Below are 24,143 nucleotides of genomic sequence, written 5' to 3' on the forward strand. Positions count from 1 at the left end.
TTTTCACAGGTGTCTATAGAAGCAAAACTCTGCCCCTTCCAAAATAAACTTGGAAGGCCTGAGAAAGACAAAGAATAGGAGAAAGAGTAGACATGCATGGCCATGCGAGAAAAGGAAAAACGTCTAGCTGGAGGACACAGCCCTCTGCCCACAAAAATCAGCACCTTCCCACCCACCAAAAATGCGCTGATGGAGGTCATAAACTCCGACCTTAGGTCACCTCATTTGGGGGAATATATCTATCAAATTTAAGCATTTTGGACTTAGTGAATCTAGAGATGTTTATTTTCCAGGCATAACATATATTTATACTCTGACTAACTTGCTTATGTTTTCTCTTCAGCTTTTGAACATGTCAAATTACAAGGAGAAGTTTTCAACTTTGCTATGGCTTGAGGAAATTCATGCAGAAATAGAACTCAAAGAATATAATATGAGTGGAGTCACCTTGAAAAGGAATGGGGATTTATTGGTTTTAGAGGTCCCAGGACTAGCTGAAAGTAGACCTTCTTTGTATGCAGGTGTGTTTGTTATTGTCATGTTTTAATAGATAGAGAGCAGACATTAAACCACAGTCAGGACAAATATATTCGTAACTGGCAAAACTAAAATCACATTATCTAATTTTCTTTCCTTTGGGTTAGAACATGACTTAAAAATTGATCAGCACCTTAAATATATCAGATGTGTTTCTCTTGTCACACTTGCCATATTTTTAAGCAGTTCATCCCAGTTGTATTTTTGTTCTATTCTACTTCCTCCAAGTGTTTGATTTTATAGTACAGCAGCATTTTGTAGTAGTTTTATATGTGGTAATATATTTTTTAACTAGGTGATAAGCTGATTTTGAAAACTCAAGAGTATAATGGACATGTCATTGAATACATCGGCTATGTGATTGAGGTGAGGGGATGTTCTCTTAGTAAGTCAATGTTGGCTTAACCCATCAGACCAAAATACATAAAAAGGTAATGTATCCTGTTCACAGTTATTTCTGTGGGTAAGTTTCTTCTTTGGGTGCATTTACTGTGTTTTGACTTTTGATGCATAAAGGGAACATAATATCTAAAGAAATCCTATAAATTTTAACCATGTAGAAATATTCTTATACCTTTTCAGTTATAGCATATGTGAAACTTGATATTTGCAGTTAGTTAAATTTTGGCACTCTGAATGTATTCAGAGGAGTAGCAAAGTGAAGCCTCAGAGGGGAAAAATATACCTAAAAGTTTGCAACTCTAAAGTTTTTGTGAAGGGGAAGGTTTTGTTAATGTGACTAACACTGGGTGCTCTAGACAGTTTTCCATGTTGGGGTGTGTGGTTCTTTCAGCTGGTTATGCCTGCTCACATGTCAAGCATAGCACTGTGAAAAATAGCTGGATCTACATGAGAAAGGAAAATGCTTTATCTGCCCTATAAAAAAGACAAAGCATATACGTGTTACCTAGTATAGAATTTTTTTTTATGTTGATTGGTTTTTTTAATTTTTTTTATTTAAGAGAAAGAAACAATACACTTTCAGCCACCAAAAATGGGTAGCCTAGTTAACTTAACCATAGGCATTGTTCTAGTTTGCTAGCTGCTGGAATGCAATATACCAGAAACAGAATGGCTTTTAAAAAGGAGAATTTAATAAGTTGCTAGCTTACAGTTCGAAGGCTGAGAAAATGTGCCAATTAAAACAAGTCTATAGAAATGTCCAATCAAAGGCATCCATCCAGGGAAAGATACCTTGGTTCAAAAAGGCCGATGAAGTTCAGGGTTTCTGCACATGGAAAACCCAGTCAGAGTTTCTCATCTGGAAAGGCACATGGTGAACACAGTCAGGGTTCCTCTCTCATCTGGAAGGGGACATGGCGAGCACAACGTCATCTGCTAGCTGCTTCTCCTGGCTTCCTGCTTCATGAAGCTCCCTGGGAGACATGTTCCTTCTTCATCTCCAAAGGTCGCTGGCTTGTGGGCTCTCTGATTCTCATGGCTATGTCGTTCTGTTCTGCTCTCTCTGAATCTCCTCCTTTCGTCAAAATGTTTCCTCTTTTATAGGACTCCAGAAACTTACCAAGACCCACCCAAATGGGTGGAGACATGTCGTCACCCAATCCAGCTTAACAACCACTCTTGATTAAATCACATCTCCGGGAAGATGATTTAATTACATGTTCAAACATACCGTATTGAATAGGGATTATTCTGCCTTTATGAAATTGGATTTAGATTAAAACATGGGTCTTCTAGGGGACATACATCCTTTCAAAGCAGCACAGACATATTTAAATAAAGTACCCATATAATCGTTGTAAAGCCTGTGTTTGTGCAGTAAGTCTAATAAACCAATTTAATATCAAGGCAACAAGGAAAAAATCTACAAATGCAGATAGCAAAGTTCTTAAATTCTAGGTATTTAATACTAAGATACCATTTGATCAGTTGTCAAAACTATGAATGTTCTCAAAATATCAAGTAGAAAGTTCTTACAAATATCTGCATTGCTATAGCATAGAATATTAAAAGAGAAAAATATACTGATTGTACATGTAGAATGGAATGATTTCTAAATGTTTTGTTAATTTTTTTTAATTAATAAAAAAAAAGGAAAAAAAAAAGAGAGAGAAAAATACCCAAAGGCCTTACTTCAGAGGAAAGAAGGTTGCAAAAAATGTCAAGAGTCTGATTAGGGTTCAGAGAAAAGGCAACATGGGACCTGTACTGCTACACCTCAATGTGAGGTTTACCCTCTGTTCAGTTCATAGAATGCCATCTGTTCCTAGAAGACAAAAACTTGTCTTGCAAGATTCCAGGCATCTTGTAATGCTTTAGTGAGCATTCACTAAATTCATCATGGAACACAAAGAGTGTGGCATTTGCTTTGTAGTCAGTTTCCTTGTAGTTGCATACAGAAGGTATGCTGTGAGGGTAACAGCAATGTCAACCAGCATTGACTTGGGTCCACCTGATGGTGAGGGAAAGCCCAAGATAAACAGTATGGGCAGGGGAGATTTACTAATGTACTGAGGAGGAGGCGGTGGCGTCTGAGACAGCCTTTAAAAACAAAATGAATTTTGGAAGCCAGAAAAAGGCATGGATGGTCATTTCAGAAGGTGAGAAGTATTTATGCAAAAACAGAGGCTCATGCACACATAGTGGGGAAATTCACACTTGGCTGTGTAGGCTGGGGCCATCAGATTAACCAAGATTCTTGAGTGTAGACAGAAGAAACCTCCCTCAGCTGATAGGAACTAAAGAAGAGTTGTTTGACTCTTTAGTGGGGAGCTCACAGAATTTCCAGTAAGGTGAGCAGGCCAGTCTTGAAAAACAGATGAGATTGCAGGTCAAACCACAGCAAAAGTGTGCCATAGGGGGAGAAAAAGGCGTGCCATAGAACTCCCACAAGTACATTGCTTCCTCCAACATCAAGTGAGATGCTGCAACTGGCATTGCTAGCACCTCAGCATCACATATTATGATGGTTAATGTCATGTGTCAACTCAGCTAGGTTATGGTGTCCAGTTGTTTGGTCAATCACTGGCTGGTAAGTATTCTGAGGGTATTTCGTACATGGGATTTGCATCTCTACTCAGTTGATTTCACTTACAGCTGATTGTGTCATCAGTCAGCAAAGGAGCTTGCATCCAGCAGCGTGGGGAGTCTCCATCAAATCAGTTGGAGATCGTAAAAGCCATAACTGAGCATCTTAGAAGTTAGAAGAATTTCTGCCCCAATTCAGCATTGGCTCTTGCTGAAATTTTCAGCCAGCCAGTCTTCCCTGGGAATTCAGACTCAAAACTTTATTGTTAATTAAGAAGTTTTTAACTTCTTAGGTTTTACAGAAAAGTCATACACAAAATAAAGATCCCATTTACCACCTATTAGTAACATCTTGCATTAGTGTGGCATGTTTTCCACAATTGATAAAAGAACACATTTGTATTGTTAACTGTAGTCCATGGTTCATCATAGGGTTCACTGTTTGTATTTTACAATCCTATAGATTTTCTTTTTTAAAATTTTTTCTGGTAACATACATACAACCAAAAATTTCTTCATACCACATTCAAATATATATTTCAGTGCTGTTACACATCCATTCACAGTGTCCACTAACCAATGGTAGTAGTGTTGTGCTACCACCACCACAATCCAGCACCAAAACCCTTCTGTCACCTCAAAGTGAAATCTTGTACAATTTAAGCATTAGCTCCCCTTTCTCTACCCTCACCCCAACCTTTAGTCACATGTGTTCTAGTTTCTGATTCTGTGAATTCATATGAATGAGATCATATAATATTTGTGTTTATCTCTCTGGCTTATTTCACTCAACTTGACGTCTTCAGGGTTCACCCATATTGTTGCTGTATTAAATCTTCATTCCTTTTTTAGTGCCAGATAATATTCCATTGTGTGTATATACATCATGTTTATCAATTCAGTGGTTAGTGGACACTTGGAGTGCTTCCCTCTTTTGGCAGTTGTGAATAATGCCACTAAGAGTGTCAGTGTGCAAATATCTGTTTGAGTCCCTGCTTTCGTTCTTTTGGATATATGCTTAGAAATGGGATTGCTGGGCCCTAGGAAAGTTCTGCACTTAACTTTCTAAGGAGCCATAGAACTGCCTTCCACAAGGCTGCACCATTTCACATTCTCACCAGCAATGAATGACTTCCTATTTCTCCACATCTTCAAAACTTTTAATTTTCTTTTTTTTGTTAATAGTAGCCATTCTGGTGCATGTGAAATGGTATCTCACAGTTGTGATTTGCATTTCCCTAATGGCTTACCATGTTGATCATCTTTTCATTTGCTTTTTTTGCCATCTGTAAATCTTCTTTAGAAAAATGTCTGTTCATGTCTTTCGCCAAGTTTTTGATTGGGTTGTTTGTCTTTTGTGGTTGAGTTACATGATTTCTTTAATATTCTAGATGTTAAATCTTTATCGGATATATGGTTTCCAAATATTTTCTCCCATTCTGTAGGTTGTTGTTTTACTTTCATGACAAAGTCCTTTAATGTATGGAAGTTTTTAATTTGATGAGGTCCCATTGAACTGTACTTTTTGTTTCTCGTTCTTTGGGGGTAAAGTCTGAGGAACCATTGCCTAACACAGGGTCCTGAAGATGCTTCCTTTTGTTTACTTCTAAGAGTTTTATAGTTCTGATTCCTACATGTCATCCATTTCAAGTTGATTTTTTTATATGGTGTGAGGCAATGACCCACCTTCATTCTTTTGCATATAGAGATCCAGTTTTCCCAGAACCATTTTAGAAGAGATTATTCGTTCTTGATTGAGTGGATTTGACATTGTTGTCAAAAATAATTTGACTGTATAAGTTAGGGTTGATTTCCAAGCTCTTAATTTTATTCCATTGGTCTATATATCTGTCCTTGTATCAGTACCCTGCTGTCTTGATTATTGTGACTTTGTAATGAGTTTTTAGACTGTGAAGTGTGAGTTCTCCAGCTTCATTCTTTTTTAAAATGGCTTTGGTGATTCGAGGCCCCTTACTATTCCCTACATATTTGATGATTGGATTTTCCATTTCTGCAAAGAAGGATGTTGGAAGTTTGAATAGGAGTGTGTTGAAACTGTAATTGCTTTTGGTAGGATTGACATTTTAAGAATATTTAGTCTTCCAATCTGTGAACACATAATGTCCTTCCATGTATTTAGATCTTCTTTAATTACTTTCAGGAAAGTTTTATAGTCTTCTGGGTGCAAGTCCTTTACATCCTTGGGTTAGATTTATTCCTAGATATTTGATTTTTTTAGTGCTTTTGTAAGTGGAATTTTTTCTTGGTTTTTTAATTCACATTTTTCATTGCTGGTATACAAAGACACTGTTGATTTTGGGGTGTTGAGCTTGTACCCTGCCCCTTTGCTGAATTCATTTATTAGTTTTAGGAGCTTTGTTGTGAATTTTTCAGGAATTTCTGTATATAGGGTCTTGTCATCTGCACATGGGAAAATTTTATTTGTCCCTTTCCTATTTGGATGCCTTTGCTTTCTTTTCCGTGCCTTTCCTGCCTAATTTCTCTGGCTAGAACTTCCAGTACAGTGTTGAATGACACTGGTGACAGAGACATCCTTATCTTGTTCTTAATCTTAGAGGAAAAGCTTTCAGACTTTCATCAAGTATGATGTTTGTTATGAGTTTTTCATATATGCTCTTTTATCATGTTGAGGAAATTTCCTTCTATTCCTAGTTTTCTAAGTATTTTTATCGAGAAAGAATACTGGATTTTGTCAAATGTCTTTTCTGTGTCAATTGAGATGATCATGTGATGTGTGCTGGTTTGAAAGGAAGTATGCCCCCTAGAAAAGCCATGTTTTAATCAAAATCCTGTTTCATAAAGATAGAATAATCCCTATTCAGTACTGTATGTTTGAAACTGTAATCAGATCATCTCCCTGGATGATGTAATTTAGTCAAGAGTGGTTGTTAAACTGGATTAGGTGACGACATGTCTCCACCCGTTTGGGTGGGTCTTGATTGGTTTTCTGGAGTCCTATAAAAGAGGAAACATTTTGGAGAAAGAGATTCAGAGAGAGCAGTACCACGAAACAGAGAGTCCACCAGCCAGCAACCTTTGGAGATGAAGAAGGAAAATGCCTCCTGGGGAGCTTCATGAAACCGGAAGCCAGGAGAGAAAGTTAGCAGATGACACCGTGTTCACCATGTGCCCTTCCAGCCGAGAGAGAAGCCCTGACTGTGTTCGCCGTGTGCCTTCTCACTTGAGAGAGAAACCCTGAACTTCATCAGCCTTCTTTTTTTTTTAACATGGGCAGGCACCGGGAATCAAACCTGGGTTCTCAGGCATGGCAGGCAAGCACTCTTACCTGCTGAGCCACCGTGGCCTGCCCTTCATCAGCCTTCTTGAACCAAGGTATCTTTCCCTTGATGCCTTAAATTAGACATTTTGATAGACTTGTTTTTACTGGGACATTTTCTCGGCCTTAGAACTGTGAACTAGCAACTCATTAAATTTCCCCTTTTTGAAAGCCATTCCGTTTCTGGTATATTGCATTCCGGCAGCTAGCAAACTAAAACATGGTGTATTTCATTAATTGATTTTCTTATGTTGAGCCACTCTTACAGAACAGGGATAACTCCCACGTGATCATGGTATATAACTTTTAATATGCTGTTGGATTCTGTTTGCCAGTATTTTATTGAGGAATAATGTATTCATAAGGGATATTGGTCTATAATTTTCATTTCTTCTGGTAACTTTATCTGGCTTTGGTATGAGGGTAATGTGTTGGTCTCAGAGGATAAGTTAGGGAGTGTTCCATCAGCTTCAATTTTTTGGAAGACTTTGAGCAGGGTAGGTGTTAATTCTTCTTGAATGTTTGGTAAAATTCACCTGTGAAGCCATCTGGTCCTTGGCTTTTCTTTGTTGGGAGGTTCTTGATTAATTGGTTTGTTGAGATCTTAAATTTCTTCAGTCAGTATAGGTAGTTGAATTGTTTCTAAGAATTTTTCCATTTCATCTAGGTTATCTAGTTTGTTGGGTAAAATTTTTCATTGTTCTTGGAGTTCTTGTTATTTTTGTGGTGTAGCTAGTAATGTCCACCTTTTTTTTCCATTTCTGATTTTACTACTAGTAAACTCTCTTTTTTTGCCAGTCTAGCTAAATGTTTTTCTATTTTACTGATTTTTTTTCAAAGGACCAACTTTTGGTTTTGTTGAGTCTGTTGTATTTTTATTCTTTACTTCATTTCTTTCCATTTAATCTTTATTTCCTTCCTTATGATTGCTTTGGTTTTAGTTTACTCTTCTTTTTCTAGATCCTTCAATTGTGAGGTTAGATCTCTGATTTAAGATGAACTTCCTTTTTAATGGAAGTATTTAGAGCTGTAAATTTTTCCCTCATCACTGCCTTTGATGTATCCCTTAAGTTTTTATATGTTGTGTTTTTGTTTTCATTTGCCTCCAGATATTCCCTAGTTTTCCTTGTAATTTCTTCCTTGATCCGGTTGTTGCATAAGAGTATGTTGTCTACTTTACACATAGTTGTGAATTTTCTCTTTCTCCATCTGTTAGGAATTTCTAGCTTTGTTCCACTCTGGTTGAGAAGATACATTGTGTGACTAAAATATTTTTTAATTTATTGAGACTTATGTCCTAATATATGGGCTATCCTGGAGAATGATCCATGTGCACTTAAAGAAGAATGTGTATTCTGCTGCTGTTGACTGAAGTGTTCTGTATTATGTTTGCTAGGTATAGTTGTTTTATACTATCATTCAGGTCACCTCCCATTGTTGATTTTCTGCCTAGATGTTCTGTCCATTATTGAAAGTGGTGTATTAAAGTCTTCTACTGTTAACCATCTATTTCTCCCTTCAAATCTGTCAATATTTGCATCATAAATTTTGAGATTCTGCTCTTTAGAGTGTGTTTTTGTTTGCTAATGCTACCAGAAAGCAGTATCCCAGAAATGGAACAACTTTTTAAAAAGGAATTTATTAAGTTGCAAGTTTAAAGTTCTAAAGCCTTAAAAAATTGTCCAAACCAAGACATCCAGAGAAAGATACCTTGATTCAAGAAAGGCCAGTGGGTCCGGAACACTTCAGTCAGCAGGGAAAGCATCTGGCTGACGTCTGCTGGTGTCTTTGGCTTCAAAACAGCTTCCCCAGGGGCATTTACTTTCTGTATCTCCAAACTTCTGGGTCTTGTGTTGGCTCTGTCACTTCTATTGGCTCTGTGGGCTCTGAAGCCATTGGCTCATTTTCCCAAAATTGTTCCCTCTTAAAGGGCTTCAGTACCTTGAATATGTAGAGACATGTCTCCATGGAACCCACCTAATCGGAAGGTCCCACCCACAATTCAGTGGGTCATATCTCCATTGAAATGACTTAATCAAAAGCTCTCACCCAGTAGTATTAAATGAGGATTAAAGAATGTGACTTTTCTGAAACAGTTTCAAACCAGCACAGTATATATATATATATTTATGATTATTATATCTGCTTGTTCAACTGATCACTTTATCAGTATATAATGACCTTCTTGATCCCTTATAACAGCTTCATGTTTTATGTCTATTTGTCTGATTTAGTATTGTTTCTCCAGCTCTCTTTTGGTTACTGTATGCATGTTATATATTTTTTATATCCTTTCACTTTCAGCCTTCTTGTGTCTTTGAATTTAAGGTGCATTTCTTGTAAACAGCATGTGCTTGGGTTGTATTTTTTTAATCCGTTCTGCCAGTCTCTGCCTTTTAACTGGAGAGTTGAATCCATTTACACTTAATGTGACTACTGATAATGCAGGACTTTCTTCTGCCATTTTGCTATTTAATCCTTGCAAGTTTCATACCTCTTTGACCCTTAATTCTGTTAATGCCTGCTTTCATATGTATTTGATTTTTTGTTTGTACAATATTGAGTCCCTTCTCATTTTCTTATGAATAAATTTTTCATATATTTTCTTTGTGTTTATCAAGGAATTAAGATGTTTAATGTCCTGGGCCATGGTGGCTCAGCAGGCAGAGTTCTTGCCTGCCATGCTAGAGACCTGGGTTTGTTTCCCAGTGCCTGCCCATGCAAAAAAAAAAAAAAAAAAAGGAAAGAAAGAAAAAGGATTTAATGTCCTAAATATCTAACAATCATGTTTGATTTGATACCAACTTAACTTCAATAGCATACACATATTCTGCTCCTCTACCCATCTCTCCACCTTTTTTTATACTTGTTACAAATTATATCTATGTACATTGTGTCATTACTTTCTATGCATTGCATTTTAGCACCTGTAGGAAATAAGATGTGGAGCAACATACCAAAAAATATAATAGTACTGATATTTATAATTGCCCATTTGGTTGCATTTACTAGAGGTCTTTTTTTCTTTATGTCACTTTGATCCACTGTCTAGTGTAACTCCCTTTAGCATTGCTGGTAGTATAGGTCTAGTGGTGATGATCTCCCTAAGCTTTTATCTGGGAATGCCTTAATCTCTCCCTCATTTTTGAGAAAAATCCTTGCTGGATGTTCTAGTTTGCTAGCTGCCAGAATGCAATATACCAGAAACGGAATGGCTTCTAAAAGAGGGAATTTAATAAGTTGCTACTTTACAGTTCTAAGGCCAAGAAAATGTCCCAATTAAAACAAGTCTATAGAAATGTCCAATCTAAGGCATCAAGGGAAAGATACCCTGGTTCAAGAAGGCCGATGAAGTTCAGGGTTTCTTTCTCAAGTGAGAAGGCCCATGGTGAACATAGTCAGGGCTTCTCGCTCAGCTGGAAGGGCACACGGCGAACACGGTGTCATCTGCCAGCTTTTTCTCCTGGCTTCCTGTTCATGAAGCTCCCCAGGAAGTGTTTTCCTTATTCATCTCCAAAGGTCTCTGACTGGTGGACTCTGCTTTGTGGTGCTGTAGCATTCTCTGGTCTCTCCAAATCTCTCACTTTCTCCAAAATGTCTCCTCTTTTAAGATTCCCATAAACGAATCAAGACCCACCCGAATGGGTGGAGATATGCCTCCACCTAATACAGTTTAACAACTGCTCTTAATTGAATCACATCTCCGGGGAGATGATCTAATTACAGATTCAAACATACAGTACTGAATAGAGATTAGGAGAAACGGCTGTCTTTACAAATTGGGATTAGGATTAAAGCATGGCTTTTCTAGAGTACATACATCCTTTCACACCAGCACATTCCACCCTCTGGACCCTAAAAAAGACAGTTTTTTCCCATATACAAAATATATTCATTCTATCGCAATATCAGAAATCTTTAAGCCATTTCAGTAGCAATACAAATGAAATACAAAGTTAGAAACAGTACAAACTCCTATCAAAGTTAGTTATAGACATGGTCTGTTCTAAGGCAAAGTTCTCCCCTGGCTCTGGACCTATAAAAACTCAAATTATTTGCTGCCAACATACAAAGGAGGAACAGTCATAGGATACATATGCACATTTCCGTAGAGAGGAAGAAACACGGGTCACTGGACCCGTACAGTTTCGAAAACCCACAGAATAAAGTCCATTAGATTTTAAGGTCTGAGAGTCGTTTATCTTCAGGATTTTAGAAGGTGACAGTCCTACCCTTTCCAAGGGCCTATGCAGTAGCTTGCCTTTCTCTGAATGCAACCTTGGGGGATATTGGGGAGACCACCTTTTTCTTGGCTCCACCTTCTCTAGGAATCAGGGCTGCACCCGGACTCTCTGCCATCTTCGGGGCAACACTCACCCCCCTCAATATGGTGGCAGTCAGACCCTCTCCAAACCCCAAGGAATGTGCTTCACCCTCTCCTGAGGCCTGAGGTGGCATGATTCTTCCACTGCAATGAGGTGGAAGGCCCATCCTCTGCCTTTGGGGCAAACTCACTCTCTGCACGGACTTTCATGGGTCCACTCTCCTGGCCTGAGGCTTCTTGACTTCAGACCCCGACCTCCATGGTTTTGCCTCTGAAGTTATTTTTCCTCCAGTGTGTCCCTTCTCTGAACCCCCCAGTCTAGACTGGCAGCGGCTCTGTTTATACAGGTCCTACAGCATTCTCGTTGGCTTTCTATGCAGTACCCTTGATCATGCCCATCAGACATGAGTGTGTGCCCCAGAAATGACAGAGAGCCCAGGTGTGGCCCCGATGCTTGGATAGGGTGGAGTTGAGAAAAAGATGTTCTCCTCAATGTCCCCTGAGGTTGATTTGGAAAGAGGCGGGCCACTGCATAGGCCCTTGGAAAGGGTGGGACTGCCATTTTCTACAGCCTAAGGATAAATGACTTTCAGACTTGGAAATCCTGTGGAGTTTGCCCTGCATGTTTTCAGAACTATTTGGGTCTTTGTGACATCTGTGTTCCTTCCATTTTCTCCCTATGGAAATGAAAAGATGTATCCTCTGACTGTCCTCCTTTGCACATTGTTGCCAGATAACTTGTTTTGAGATTCATAGATGTACAGCCAGAAGAGAGTTTTTGTCACTTTAATATCTTTTAAGGTGATGTGTATAGTTGACAAAGGGTGGACATATGGTAGTTAGATTCAGGTGTCAGCTTGGCCAGGTGAACTTGCCTCATTCTGTTGCTGTGGACATGAGCTAATGGCATGTGAACCTCATCTGTTGCTGATTACATCTGCAGTCTTCCTGCTGCAATGAATGATGTTTGATTTAATTGGCTGGAAACTTAAATGAGAGAACTCAACGTAGCACAGTCCAAGCATCTCAGCATACCTATCTCAGCACTTGCAACTTAGCCCAGGCTTTTGGAGATGCAGAAAGAAATCACCCCAGGGAAAGTTGTTGGAACCCACAGGCCTGGAAAGAAGGCCAGCACAGATCACTCTGTGCCTTCCTGTGTAAGAAAGAACCTCAGTTGAAAGTTAACTGCCTTTCCTCTGAAGAACTATATATTTTTAACGAAATAAATCCCCTTTTAGTAAAAGCCAATCCATCTCTGGTGTGTTGCATTCTGGCAGCTAGCAAACTAGAACACCGGATATAAAATTCTTGGTTTGCAATTGTTTTCTCAACACTTGAAGTGTTTTGTCCCACTGCCTTCTTCCCTCCATGGCTTCTGATAAAAAATCAGAACTTAATCTTACTGGCACTCTTGTCCATAACACATTGCTGTTCTCTTTTAGCTTTTAGAACTCTTTCCTTGTCCTTGGCATTTGAACATTTGAATTACTGTGTGTCTAGGCATGGTTCTTTCTGGGTTTATTCTGTTTGGGGGTTGTTGGGCTTCTTGGATGGACATGTTCATGTTTTTCTGTTACGTTAAAAGTTTTCTGCCATTCTCTTGCACTTTTAGAACTCTCATCTTATTCTTTGCTTTCAGCAGTTTGACCATTGTGTATCTGGGCATATTTCTTTTCAAGTTTATCCAATTTAGTGTTCTCTGGATTTCTTAGATGTGCGTATTCACATTTTTCACCAAGTTTGGGAGATTTTCTGTCATTATTTGTTTGAATACTCCTTTCTGTTCTCCCCTTAGCACCCCCATAATATGAATGTTAGTACATTTGATGATGTCCTACAGGTCTCTTAGGCTGTTTTTGCTTTTTGTAATTTTTTTTTCTTGCTTCTCCTCAACCTTACTTGTTTTAGTTGTCTTGTCTTTGTGATTACTGATAGTTTTGCCCTCTCCAACTTGCTGTTGAAGCCCTCCTGGGTATTTGTTTCATTTCACTTACTGTGGTCTTCAGCTCTAGTAGTTCTGTTTGGTTCCTTTTTAAATTTTCTGTTTTTTATTGAGAATCTCATATTGTTCACTTGTTATTTTTCTGATGTCCTTTAATTCTTTCTCTTTATTTTCCTTTATCTTCTTCAGCCTATTGATGTTCATTTTTTTTTAAGTCTTTATCCAAATGTTCACAGTCAGGTCTTCTTCATTAGTGTTTTTTGGATCTTTATCATCTTCCTTTGGATGAATCATCATTTCCTATTTGTTTGTCTTGTAACCTTTTGTTACACATTGTACATTTTGAAATACTAAAATGTTAATATTAAAATGTTAACTTTGGGGTTTAGTCCCCCAGCTGTCTCTTGAGTTTGTATCTAGGTACTGAATTGTTAGAGATGTTCTTGAGTGCCAGAAGGTAATTAACCATTGAAGTTGATGCAGAAAACACCTTGTACAGTCTTTGGCTTTGTGTTGGCTGGTACTTTTTGTCAGAGTTCAGCCTGTCTGTCAAGAAGATCAGCCCAGGGTGAATCAAAGTACAGCATCCTCCTTTCTTTTCTGAGCTTGTGTCTTGTCCTGGGCTGTGCTTGGTGGTGGCCTTGGGAGTTCCCCTGTTTAGAGGAGTTTGAATGCCCCTTCTACTATCCAAGAACTTGACCTCCTCTCCCACATCCTCCCTGCAGGACTTAAAACAGTTAAGCCTTTCCCCCTGGCTACCTGATTCAGTTGTTTTATTACACTGTTTTCATTGTTTCAAGTTGTTTTTGCCTGGAGGTCAAATTCTGGGTGGGGTCGTGCTGGAGAGAAGTTTTACAAGCCGTTTCCTCCCAGCCAGAACAAGGCAAAAGTCCCTCAGAGGGAGTGCCAGCGAGCTCCACACTGCCCTGAAGAAGGGATGAGGAAGGACCAGAAAATGTACCGAGCTTCTCCTCTGGCTCTCTGAAGTAGTGTTTTCTTGATTCTGCACTTACTTAGTAAATGCAGCCCTTTAACTGTTTTCCATAGTTTTGAGGAAGGGCATTGTCTTTCAGGCATCTCTGCCCTTTTGCCCAGGGTGGGCTGAACAGCTGCCCTGAGAGCTGGGCTCAGCGACCTGAAGGAGTTGATCAGAAGCATGATCTGCGATCATCAGGTCACACAGCTCTGGATCCTGGGGAGTGAAGCCATTACATCCCACCCTGGCACCAGCATGCTGTGTCAGGAGCCAGGGTTGAGACCCCACCACTGGCCTGCCATGATGCTGGAGGATAGGTGATGGTAGCCACAGCGGGAAAGATCAAAATTCACCAGTATTTACCACAGCTTACTGGCCTCTTCCTCCTGCTCTTCCCTTGATGCTGTACAGGGGTCTGCTAGGCTCTAGAGTTTCACAGTAGTTGACTCAGAGTCCCGATCCAGGTTTTTTTAGTCTCAACACTAAAATACTTCAGAGAAGAGAGGGCCAGTAGGAATAAGTAGTGATGTTTACTAAAGAGAAGAAGAGAGAGAGTACATGTTGGAGAGGTAAACATAGATGTGCCCAAGGAAGGGACATGCACTGAGTGGAGTGGGCCAGCTTGTTTTATAGGAAAGTTTTACTGGTGGCAGGTTTCCACAGTAACCTCTGAATACTAGATGTTTTCTTTGTTCTAGAAGGAGATAGCTAACAAAATTCATGGTTTGTTGCATACCTAAAATTTGTCTTTGGGCATATGATTAGCAATCTTTATGACTTTATGCCTCCCATCATTAACTAAGAATTTGTTTGGGGCCTGAAATTTTACAAGCTTTTATGGTTTGGGGAGGTTTGGGGGCTTTAGGGAAATTTTCATTCCAGGAGGTTTGCAGCTACTGTGTGCAGCTCTGTATGCGTTCCTTTGGGGCTAGATAAAAAACAAGGGACTTGCAGTTTTCTACTGACTCTTTCATAGCTGCATAGGAAACCAAGGACTTGCATTTGTCCTATTTTATCCCGTTTCACCACCACCATCCTAATATGGTGGGTCCAGGTGCCCGTGTTTTCAGGTGACCATATTCTGCTTTGACAGCCCAGTGTGCCTGGTTGGGCCATTTCATGAGCTGCTTCAGTGCTTCTTGAAGAACACTGGGAAACAGGTGTCTGTCTGCCCTGTGTGTGTATCTTTATCAAGATTCATAGGGGATTAATTAGATTATATTTTTACAGTTCTGAAACCGTGAAAAATGTCCAAATCAAGGCATCAACAGATTGATACCTTCTTTGAAGAAGGGCCCATGTCATTCAGGCTCCTCTGTCACTTGGGAACGCTCTTGGCCAGTGACTGCTGATCCTTCTCTTCGGGGTTTTGTTGCTTTCAGCTTTTGGCTTCTCATTCTGTGTGGTCTCTCTTTTAGCCTCTGTCTTTGTCAGCTTCTCTGGAGTTTTTTCTGTGTGCTTCTCTGAATTTCATCTCTTAGCTTCTCTGGGACGTTTATTATCTTATAAAGGACTCTAGTAAGAGGATTTCAACCCATCTTGGGACATGCCTTAACTGAAATAGCCTAATTAAAAGATCCCACCTACACTGGGCTTACACCTGCTGGAATGAATTAAAAGAACATGATCTTTTCTGATGTACACATAGCTTCAGACCACCACCACCATCTGGCTGTGGGATAATCATCACCATCCACTGACTACTTCAAAGCCAGTGGTAAGCAGCTCACCTTGGAAGGCGCTCATACACTCTTACTGGTTGCTTAGTTGTACAGTCCACTACTCTATTAAGTAGCTACTCCTGAGTGATGGAAGTCATGGCAGATTAGTAAATTTGTCGCGGTTCAGCCTACTGCTTTATTGAACTCTCTATGATTTAATTTCTTGTAAAGAGTAATAGTATGAAATACCGCGAAGACACATAAGGCCCTGCGAAGGGCCACATTGATGTTGTGGCTAGTAGAAGTGTGGTAGGCAGAGAATACAATTCTGCAATTAGGAATTCTTCCATTGAAGTCAAATCACTATCTCCCATGACAGGTGGGGTCTGGTGATGTAACCCTGGCACTGCATAGTTGATGGAACTTTCCAGAGTGGGGTCGGTCTGTTCCCCTGAAAAGTTGCACACTAACTATAGAAGGTAGTTCTGGGAGCCTTGGGTAGAAAAGCCTCCTGTGGTTGTGGCCAGGCCCTGTGTTGATCCCTCCCACCTTGGCCACATCAGCAGAGGGGACATCCTGTCATTCTGGGAGCATGTGAGTGGAAATAAACGTTCTCACATTTGTTCCCCATCTGAACTGCCTATCCAAAAACCTCTTGCCTGAACATTCTAGTAAATACTTGTTCCTTCGCATTGACTAATGAGGCAGTCAGGCCCTTCTCCATTATCTTTGTGTTGGTGGGAGGTGCTTATGTAAAACCATCTCTCCTTCCAGGCAAAGTGTACAGTCAGTAATTCCCTGCTCCACTTTCTGGGCTGTGACATGCTATGCAGAGCCACATGTAAATGTTCCCAAGGAACTAGCCAAAGGGCACGTCCCATGAGGCTAGAGGCAGGGCACCAGGAGTCCTTGCTGGGACCTGCCCGTGCCACTAGTGGGTGTTTTCTGGACTTTCACAGGTCTGGTCTGGCATGTGCCATGTCTACTTGATGGCTTAGTAGAGAAGGTGGCTCAGAGAGCAGCTCGCTTGGATTATTTGATCTCCCAGTAGTGTTAGTCAAGCGTTCATTCTCTGTTGGGTCCCAATATCTGGCCAGGCATCTCTGGAAACTTTTAAAATACTACTAAGTAATTCTTGAGTTAAGGAAGAAATCATAGTAGAAATTTAAAAAATACCTCCAACTGAATTAAAATACTGTATCTCAGAACTTGGATACCACAAAAGCAGTGCTTTGAGGGAACTGTATGGCCTTAAACACATATGTTGGGAAACAAGAAAGGCTGAGAATTAATGACCTTCTGTCTAACCTAAGATATCAGAAAAAAGAATAATGGAAAACACACAACAAAAGGAAAAGAGATAAGAAGGTATGGAAATCAATGAAGTAGAAAGCAAACATAAACTAGAGTTTATCAGTAAAGACAAAATGTGCTATTTGAGAAACAAAATCAACATATATCAGGAGAGATCAGTAGAGCAAGCTTTTCAAATTCTAAGCACAAATAACTTTGACCTAGAATTCAATATAAATCTAAATTATGGTGTTAATAAAATAATAGAGGTACTTTAACTCAAAAGCTTATGGAGTTCTAGTTTTAGCTCCATTTAGGGTCATTTCTTTATATCTGTCTTTAAATATGTACAAGTGAATTTTTGCTTATGTTTAGTGTCCTGTGTAAATCATCTAATTCATTGTTTATTTTGATGGACATAGTTTTCATTTCTCGATGCCCTATTTGTTTCCTTAAAGTTGTCCTGTCATTCTTTAATATTGTTTTACACTTGCACATATTTGGTTTTACAGTTTTTTATTATATATATATAGTTTTTAAATTTTTAGTAAATGATAGTTTCAATATATGATGCCATTTGGGCCTCAACCTATTGATGGTTATTTGTGCTTTTACTCTTGGTGATTTGTTTCCTTGTGTTTAGTGATCTTTGATTATGGATTCATTTTTGTTTATCTTAATCTCTGAAAACCCCAGGGGCTTGTGGTAGGCTTTCCTTTTAAGGGGATTGTGTCAATTTCTGTTGAAGGGAAGGGACTACTACTGACCTGGAAGAAATTCCACCATTTCGATACTACATGTTAATTATCCAGAGTCTCAGGTTCAGCTTCCGCATTTTACTGTCTGCTCAAGTCTCAGCTTTTCAGCCCTTCGCTGATATCAGCCCCTGCCCTCACTGTGTGCTCACTCAGTAGGTTTGAAGCTCCTTTTTCAGCTCAGGGTTTTTTCCTTCCTATTTTTCCTTGTGTTTCCTCAGAAATTTCCTTTCCTTTCTGTCTGTCCAAGAAAAGAATAGAAACTGTTTTATGCAGTGTCTGGTTTTAGCTGGAAGACTTCGCTGAAAATCTACTTCCCTGTATTAGAAGGGGAAGTCTTGTAATGACCTTGTAATCTAGGCTTTGCTTTAGTAGGTCACACTTTGCATCGTAATTATTTGTTCACTTAGCTCCTTTGGAGTTGGTAGTCTCTTTTACACATCTTTGTATTCCCAGAGCCTGGGTAGAGAACATCGCCCTGTGAGTAGAAAAGTTCAGTAGGTAGTTGTTGGGATGGGTCATTGACCATTTCCTCCTGTTTGTGTAATTTAATGACATAATGATGTAATTGTTTCAGTTATTGTCGCAGGTATTTAGTATTCCAAACTTTTAGCCCTAATTTTATAGGATGAGATTTCTATGGTATGTTACTGGATATAGATAAAAGATTGTTCTGAAAACCAGGTAGAATATATGGAAATTGTAATCATTTGTTTTCTTTTTAGATTCATGAAGAAGATGTAACTCTAAAACTTAATCCAGAATTTGAACAAGCATATAACTTTGAACCTATGGATGTGGAATTCACATATAATAGGTGAATACTTTTAATAACTCTTCATACAAATTTGTCTTTATTCTTGATCTTCCCTTCATTAAACCTCTGAGAGCTAAGTAGTGGTGGGGGAAATGCTAGGTTGACATCTTTGTGTTTTATAGATGGTAAATTGGCTCCCTATACAATTTTTGAGTGCCTCATAATTATAATCTTATTATAAAACATTTTTTAAGATACAAAGTTGCAAACATTTTCATGCTCCTTCTTTCTGGACTTTAAATGCACCCATTCCTTGGTTCATAACACACAGTCATCATCAGTCCATCCCTCCTTTTTTTTTTTTTTTATTATTTTTTTATTAACGGAAAGAAAAAAAAAGAAATTAACACAACATTTAGAAATCATACCATTCTACATATGCACTCAGTAATTCTTAACATCATCACATAGATGCATGATCATTGTTTCTTAGTACATTTGCATCGGTTTAGAGGAACTAGCAACACGACAGAAAAAGATATAAAATGTTAATATAAAGAAAAGAAATAAAAGTAGTAATAATAATAAAGAACAACAACAAACAAACAAACAAGCAAACAAAAACAAAAAAAACCCTATAGCTCAGATGCAGCTTCATTCAGTGTTTTAACATGATTACTTTACAATTAGGTATTATTGTGCTGTCCATTTTTGAGTTTTTGTATCTAGTCCTGTTGCACAGTCTGTATCCCTTCAGCTTCAATTACCCATTGTCTTACCCTGTTTCTAACTCCTGCTGAACTCTGTTACCAATGACATATTTCAAGTTTATTCTCGAATGTCCGTTCACATCAGTGGGACCATACAGTATTTGTCCTTTAGTTTTTGGCTGGATTCACTCAGCATAATATTCTCTAGGTCCATCCATGTTATTACATGGTTCATAAGTTTATCTTGTCTTAAAGCTGCATAATATTCCATCGTATGTATATACCACAGTTTGTTTAGCCACTCTTCTGTTGATGGAGATTTTGGCTGTTTCCATCTCTTTGCAATTGTAAATAACGCTGCTATAAACATTGGTGTGCAAATGTCCGTTTGTGTCTTTGCCCTTAAGTCCTTTGAGTAGATACCTAGCAATGGTATTGCTGGGTCGTATGGCAATTCTATATTCAGCTTTTTGAGGAACCGCCAAACTGCCTTCCACAGTGGTTGCACCATTTGACATTCCCACCAACAGTGGATAAGTGTGCCTCTTTCTCCGCATCCTCTCCAGCACTTGTCATTTTCTGTTTTGTTGATAATGGCCATTCTTGTGGGTGTGAGATGATATCTCATTGTGGTTTTGATTTGCATTTCTCTAATGGCCAGGGACATTGAGCATCTCTTCATGTGCCTCTTCCATCCCTCCTTTATTTTATTCATTTGTTTATGCCTAACGTAATGAATACTGTGATCCCGAATCACCCAGCCATTTTTCCCCCTTCCTCCACTGAAACCCTCCAATCAACTAAAATTTTGTGTCTGTTTTTCCCTTGCTTTTTTTAAGAAATGGTTTTGTGTGTTTGTACACAACACACATGCACACACATGAAAAAAATGTGTTCTGAAATTGTTTTTGAACTTTATAAAAGTAGTAAAGTGTTCTTTGTAGTATCTAGTGGTTCTGGTGTTTTTCACCAGATGTTATGCCCGAGATCCCTCCATGATGTGTTGACTATAGCCTCTGTTCTTTTATTTTTACCAATGTACTCTCCTCCGTTGTGTGAACATACCGCCCTGTATCTGTTTTCCTTTTCATGGACATTTGTTTTGTTTGTTTGCTTCCTTGTCATTATGAAAAAGCTACTAGGAATATTCTTATGTCTTCTAACACAAAGACAAAGATTTTTCTTTGTTGAACACTAAGGAGTGGGATTGCTGGGCTTTAGGTTAGGTCGATGTCTTCAGCTTTATAAGTGGGTGCTTCAGTGACTCCCAGTACAGTGCATGTCCTCCCTGGTACTCGGTTTTGTTAAACATCTTAATTTCTGCCAATCTGGTGGGTCATAGATCTCAGTATTATCTTGATTTGCATTTCTCTGATTGCTTAAAAGGTTGAGAATTTCCGTATTTGTTGACTATAAAATTTTCCTCATCTGTGAAAAGCTTGCTCGTGTTTTGTTTTGTTTTATTAATGAAACAACTTACAAACATATTCTTAACATACAAATATCCATACATGGTGTACAATCAGTGGCTCACAATATCATCACATAGTTGTGTATTCATCACCATGATCATATTTTAGAACATTTGCATCACTCCAGAAAAAGAATTAAAGGATAAAAGAAAACTCATACATACCATACCCCTTCCCCCTCCCTCTAATTGACCACACGTATTTCCATCTACTCAATTTATTTTAACCTTTGTTCCCCCTATTATTTGTTTATTTTCTTTAAACATATTTTTTACTCATCTGTCCATACCCTAGATAAAGGGAGCATCGAACAAAGGTTTTCACAATCACACAGTCCATTGTAAATGCTATATCATTATACAGTCATCTTCAAGAAACAAGGCTACTAGAACACATCTCAGTAGTTTCTAATATTTCCCGTTAGCCACTCAAATATACCATAAGCTGAAAAGGGATAACTATATAATGTGTAAGAATAACCTCCAGGAAATCTTACTTCTGAACTCTCTCAGCCATTGAAACTTTATTTTTTCTTCTTTCTCTCTTCCCCCTTTTGGTCAAGAAGGTTTTCTCAATCCCTTGATGCCTGGTCCAGCTCATCCTAGGATTTCTGTCCCACTTTACCAGTGAGATTTACACCCCTGGGAGTTATGTCCCATGTAGGGGGGGAAAGGCAGTGGGTTCACTTACTATTTGCTCATCTCTTTTTAAACATTTATTTTAGAATTTTATTGATGAATTGCTTTCATTAAAGCAGGAAAATAAAAAGTATAATTTTTTCAATTTTAATTTTCTTAATTTTTTTTTTTTTTTTTTTTTTTTTTAAAGGAAAGACAGAAGGAAGGAAGGATAGAAGGAAGGAAGGAAGAAAGGGAAACATCTTTAAACATTTTCTTGTTTTATTGTATTCTGTTTCTCCGTTTTTGTTACATGGGCTGGGGCCGGGAATCGAACCGAGGTCCTCCGGCATAGCAGGCAAGCACTTTGCCCGCTGAGCCACCGCGGCCCGCCCTAATTTTCTTAATTTTTAAACATTTTTTGTTATGTGAGTAAGTAACAGTTAAAATTAAAATAATGTTTGGAGTGGTAATATCTGTACTTGTAAATTTTTACATTTTTCAATCATATTAGCACTGCAGGAAAAATGAACCATTAAGAATTAATAAAACTGCATGTACACTGATGTCATTTGCCCTTGCCTGTTGGGCTCCCGTTTGGCTGCCTTTCCCCAACTTATCCAACTGGAAGCTTCCAGTATTTTACTTGTTGATTTCAATATTGTAGATGCTTCCCCCATTTTTTAAATTTTTAATGCAATTTTATTGAGATACATTATATATTCACATACCATATAATTATCTAAATTGTAGAATCACTGCTTTACAGTAAACTCATACAGTTGTACATTTGTTCAGTTTTCAATTTTTGAACTCCAAGAAAAATAAAAATAATAATAAAAATAAAAACAAAACTGAAAAATAACACTCAAAACACCCCATACTTTGCCCCATTATTTATTCTTTTTTTTTTCTTACTCATCTGCCCATATACTGGATTAAGGGGGGAATGTCAGTCACAAGGTTTTCACAACCATGCAGTCACACTTTAAAAGTTCTGTAGTTATTCAGTCACCTTCAAGAATCAAGCGTATATGTACAATGGACTATGGAGGGACTACAAGAAGGAATGAAGTTGTGAGGCATGCAACTAGGTGTATGAATCTTAAGGACTGTATGTTGAATGAAATGTCAGGAACAAAAAGACAATTATCATGATTCAATCATATGGGCTAACTATAATATAAAACTTGGTGAACTGAAGTTGAGAACATGGGTTATCAGGTTGGAGCCTTTTTTAAAGGATCCTAGATTATAAGCTCTTACAAAAGTCATTTATTCAGGAGTTGTATGTGTTGTTTCTAAATTCTCAGATACTGAGCTGTTTGTATATAACCAGTTCATTCCTAGAAACTTCACATATAAGTGACAGCTGAGACTCAGAGTTGGAGCTCTGAAGCATAAAAGTCAGCAGTACCCCATACAGGAACTGCTTACAAAGTTGAAAAAGTGATCAGGCTTCAAGTAGAAATATGAACAAAGCTGACCTGGATAGGACTAAGTTAAATCAGAATATAGGGTAAAGGATGATATGGTCTACATTTTAAAACTTCAGCTTGTGTGTGAAACCAAAGGGAGAGATGTTTAATTTGGTACAAAATTTATATTTTGGATAGTGCATTACCTAATGTAACTTCTATGGTCAGTTAGTTGAACACTGTCAGTACATGGAACCTTGAATAGGGCATGAGATTTTGTTGGTTTGTACAGGCTACTGTGATGCCCTGATATGTCCCAGAGAAATTTGGGCAGTGAACAAAGAAGTTTTTGCAAAATTCCCTTGGGGGGCTGGGAAGAAAGGAGGAAATGGTCAACTTCCCCATTTGAAGAATTTCTGATATTCTCACAAGGAGTGGGAACAACCAAATCAGTAGGCTGAGCTGCCAATCTTGGGGTCTACCCCTATGAAACTTATTCCTGCAAAGGATAGGCTAAGACCACTGAAAATTAGGCCTAAGAGCACCCTAGAGAATCTCTTTTGTTGCTCAGATGTGGCCTGTCTAAGCCAACTCAGCAGGTGAACTCACTGCTGTCCTCTGCTATGTGGGACATCGCTCCTAGGAGTGTAAATCTACCTGGCAACATGGGGCCGGACTCCTGATATGAATTGGGACCTGACATCAAGGGATTAAGAAAGCCTTCTGTACCAAAAGGGAGAAGAGAGAAATGAGATAAAGTTTCAGTGGCTGAGAGATTTCAGACAGAGTTGAGAGGTTACTCTGGAGGTAATTCTTATGCATTATGTAGATATCCCTTTTTAGTTAGTGGTGTATTGGAGTAGCTGGAGGGAATCACCTGAAACTGCTGAGCTGTATTCCAGTAACATTGATTCTTGAGGACGATTGTATAAAGATGCAGCATTTACAGCGTGACTGTGTGATTGTGAAAACCTTGTGCTTTTGCTCCTTTTATCTCGGGTGTGGACAGATGAGTAAAAAAATATGGATTAAAATAAATAAATAATAGAGGAGTAAGGGGTAATATAAATTGGGTAGATGAAAGTACCAGTGGCAGGTGAGAGGGAGGGGTAAGGGGTATGGTATGTATGAGTTTTTTCTATTTTCTTTTTCTGGAGTGATGCGAATATTCTGAAAAATGATCACGGTGATGAATGCATAACTATGTGATATTGTGAGTCGTTGATTCTACACCATGTATGGAATGTATGTGTGTGAACATTTGTCAGTGAAAACGTTTTTTAAAAACCAAGGCTAATGAATTACACTTCAACAGTTTCAGGTATTTCCTTCTAGCTATTCCAGTATATCAAAAACTGAAAGGGGATATCTATATACTGCATGAGAATAACC

At 38.6% G+C, this 24,143-nt stretch overlaps 1 protein-coding gene across 5 annotated transcripts in view; it reads left to right on the plus strand.

The window, feature by feature from the left end:
• Nucleotides 1-24,143, plus strand: part of MOV10L1 (Mov10 like RNA helicase 1) — a 179,531-nt gene that overhangs the window by 46,854 nt on the left and 108,534 nt on the right. For all 5 annotated transcript variants that reach the window (XM_077169223.1, XM_077169224.1, XM_077169225.1 and 2 more), the window contains 3 exons: nucleotides 344-521; nucleotides 833-903; nucleotides 18,503-18,594. In XM_077169223.1, coding sequence (XP_077025338.1) covers nucleotides 344-521; nucleotides 833-903; nucleotides 18,503-18,594 — 341 coding nt within the window. The remainder of the gene's footprint in view (nucleotides 1-343; nucleotides 522-832; nucleotides 904-18,502; nucleotides 18,595-24,143) is intronic.

This window comes from Tamandua tetradactyla, chromosome 7, assembly GCF_023851605.1.
Source record: "Tamandua tetradactyla isolate mTamTet1 chromosome 7, mTamTet1.pri, whole genome shotgun sequence".
NCBI lineage: Eukaryota > Metazoa > Chordata > Mammalia > Pilosa > Myrmecophagidae > Tamandua > Tamandua tetradactyla.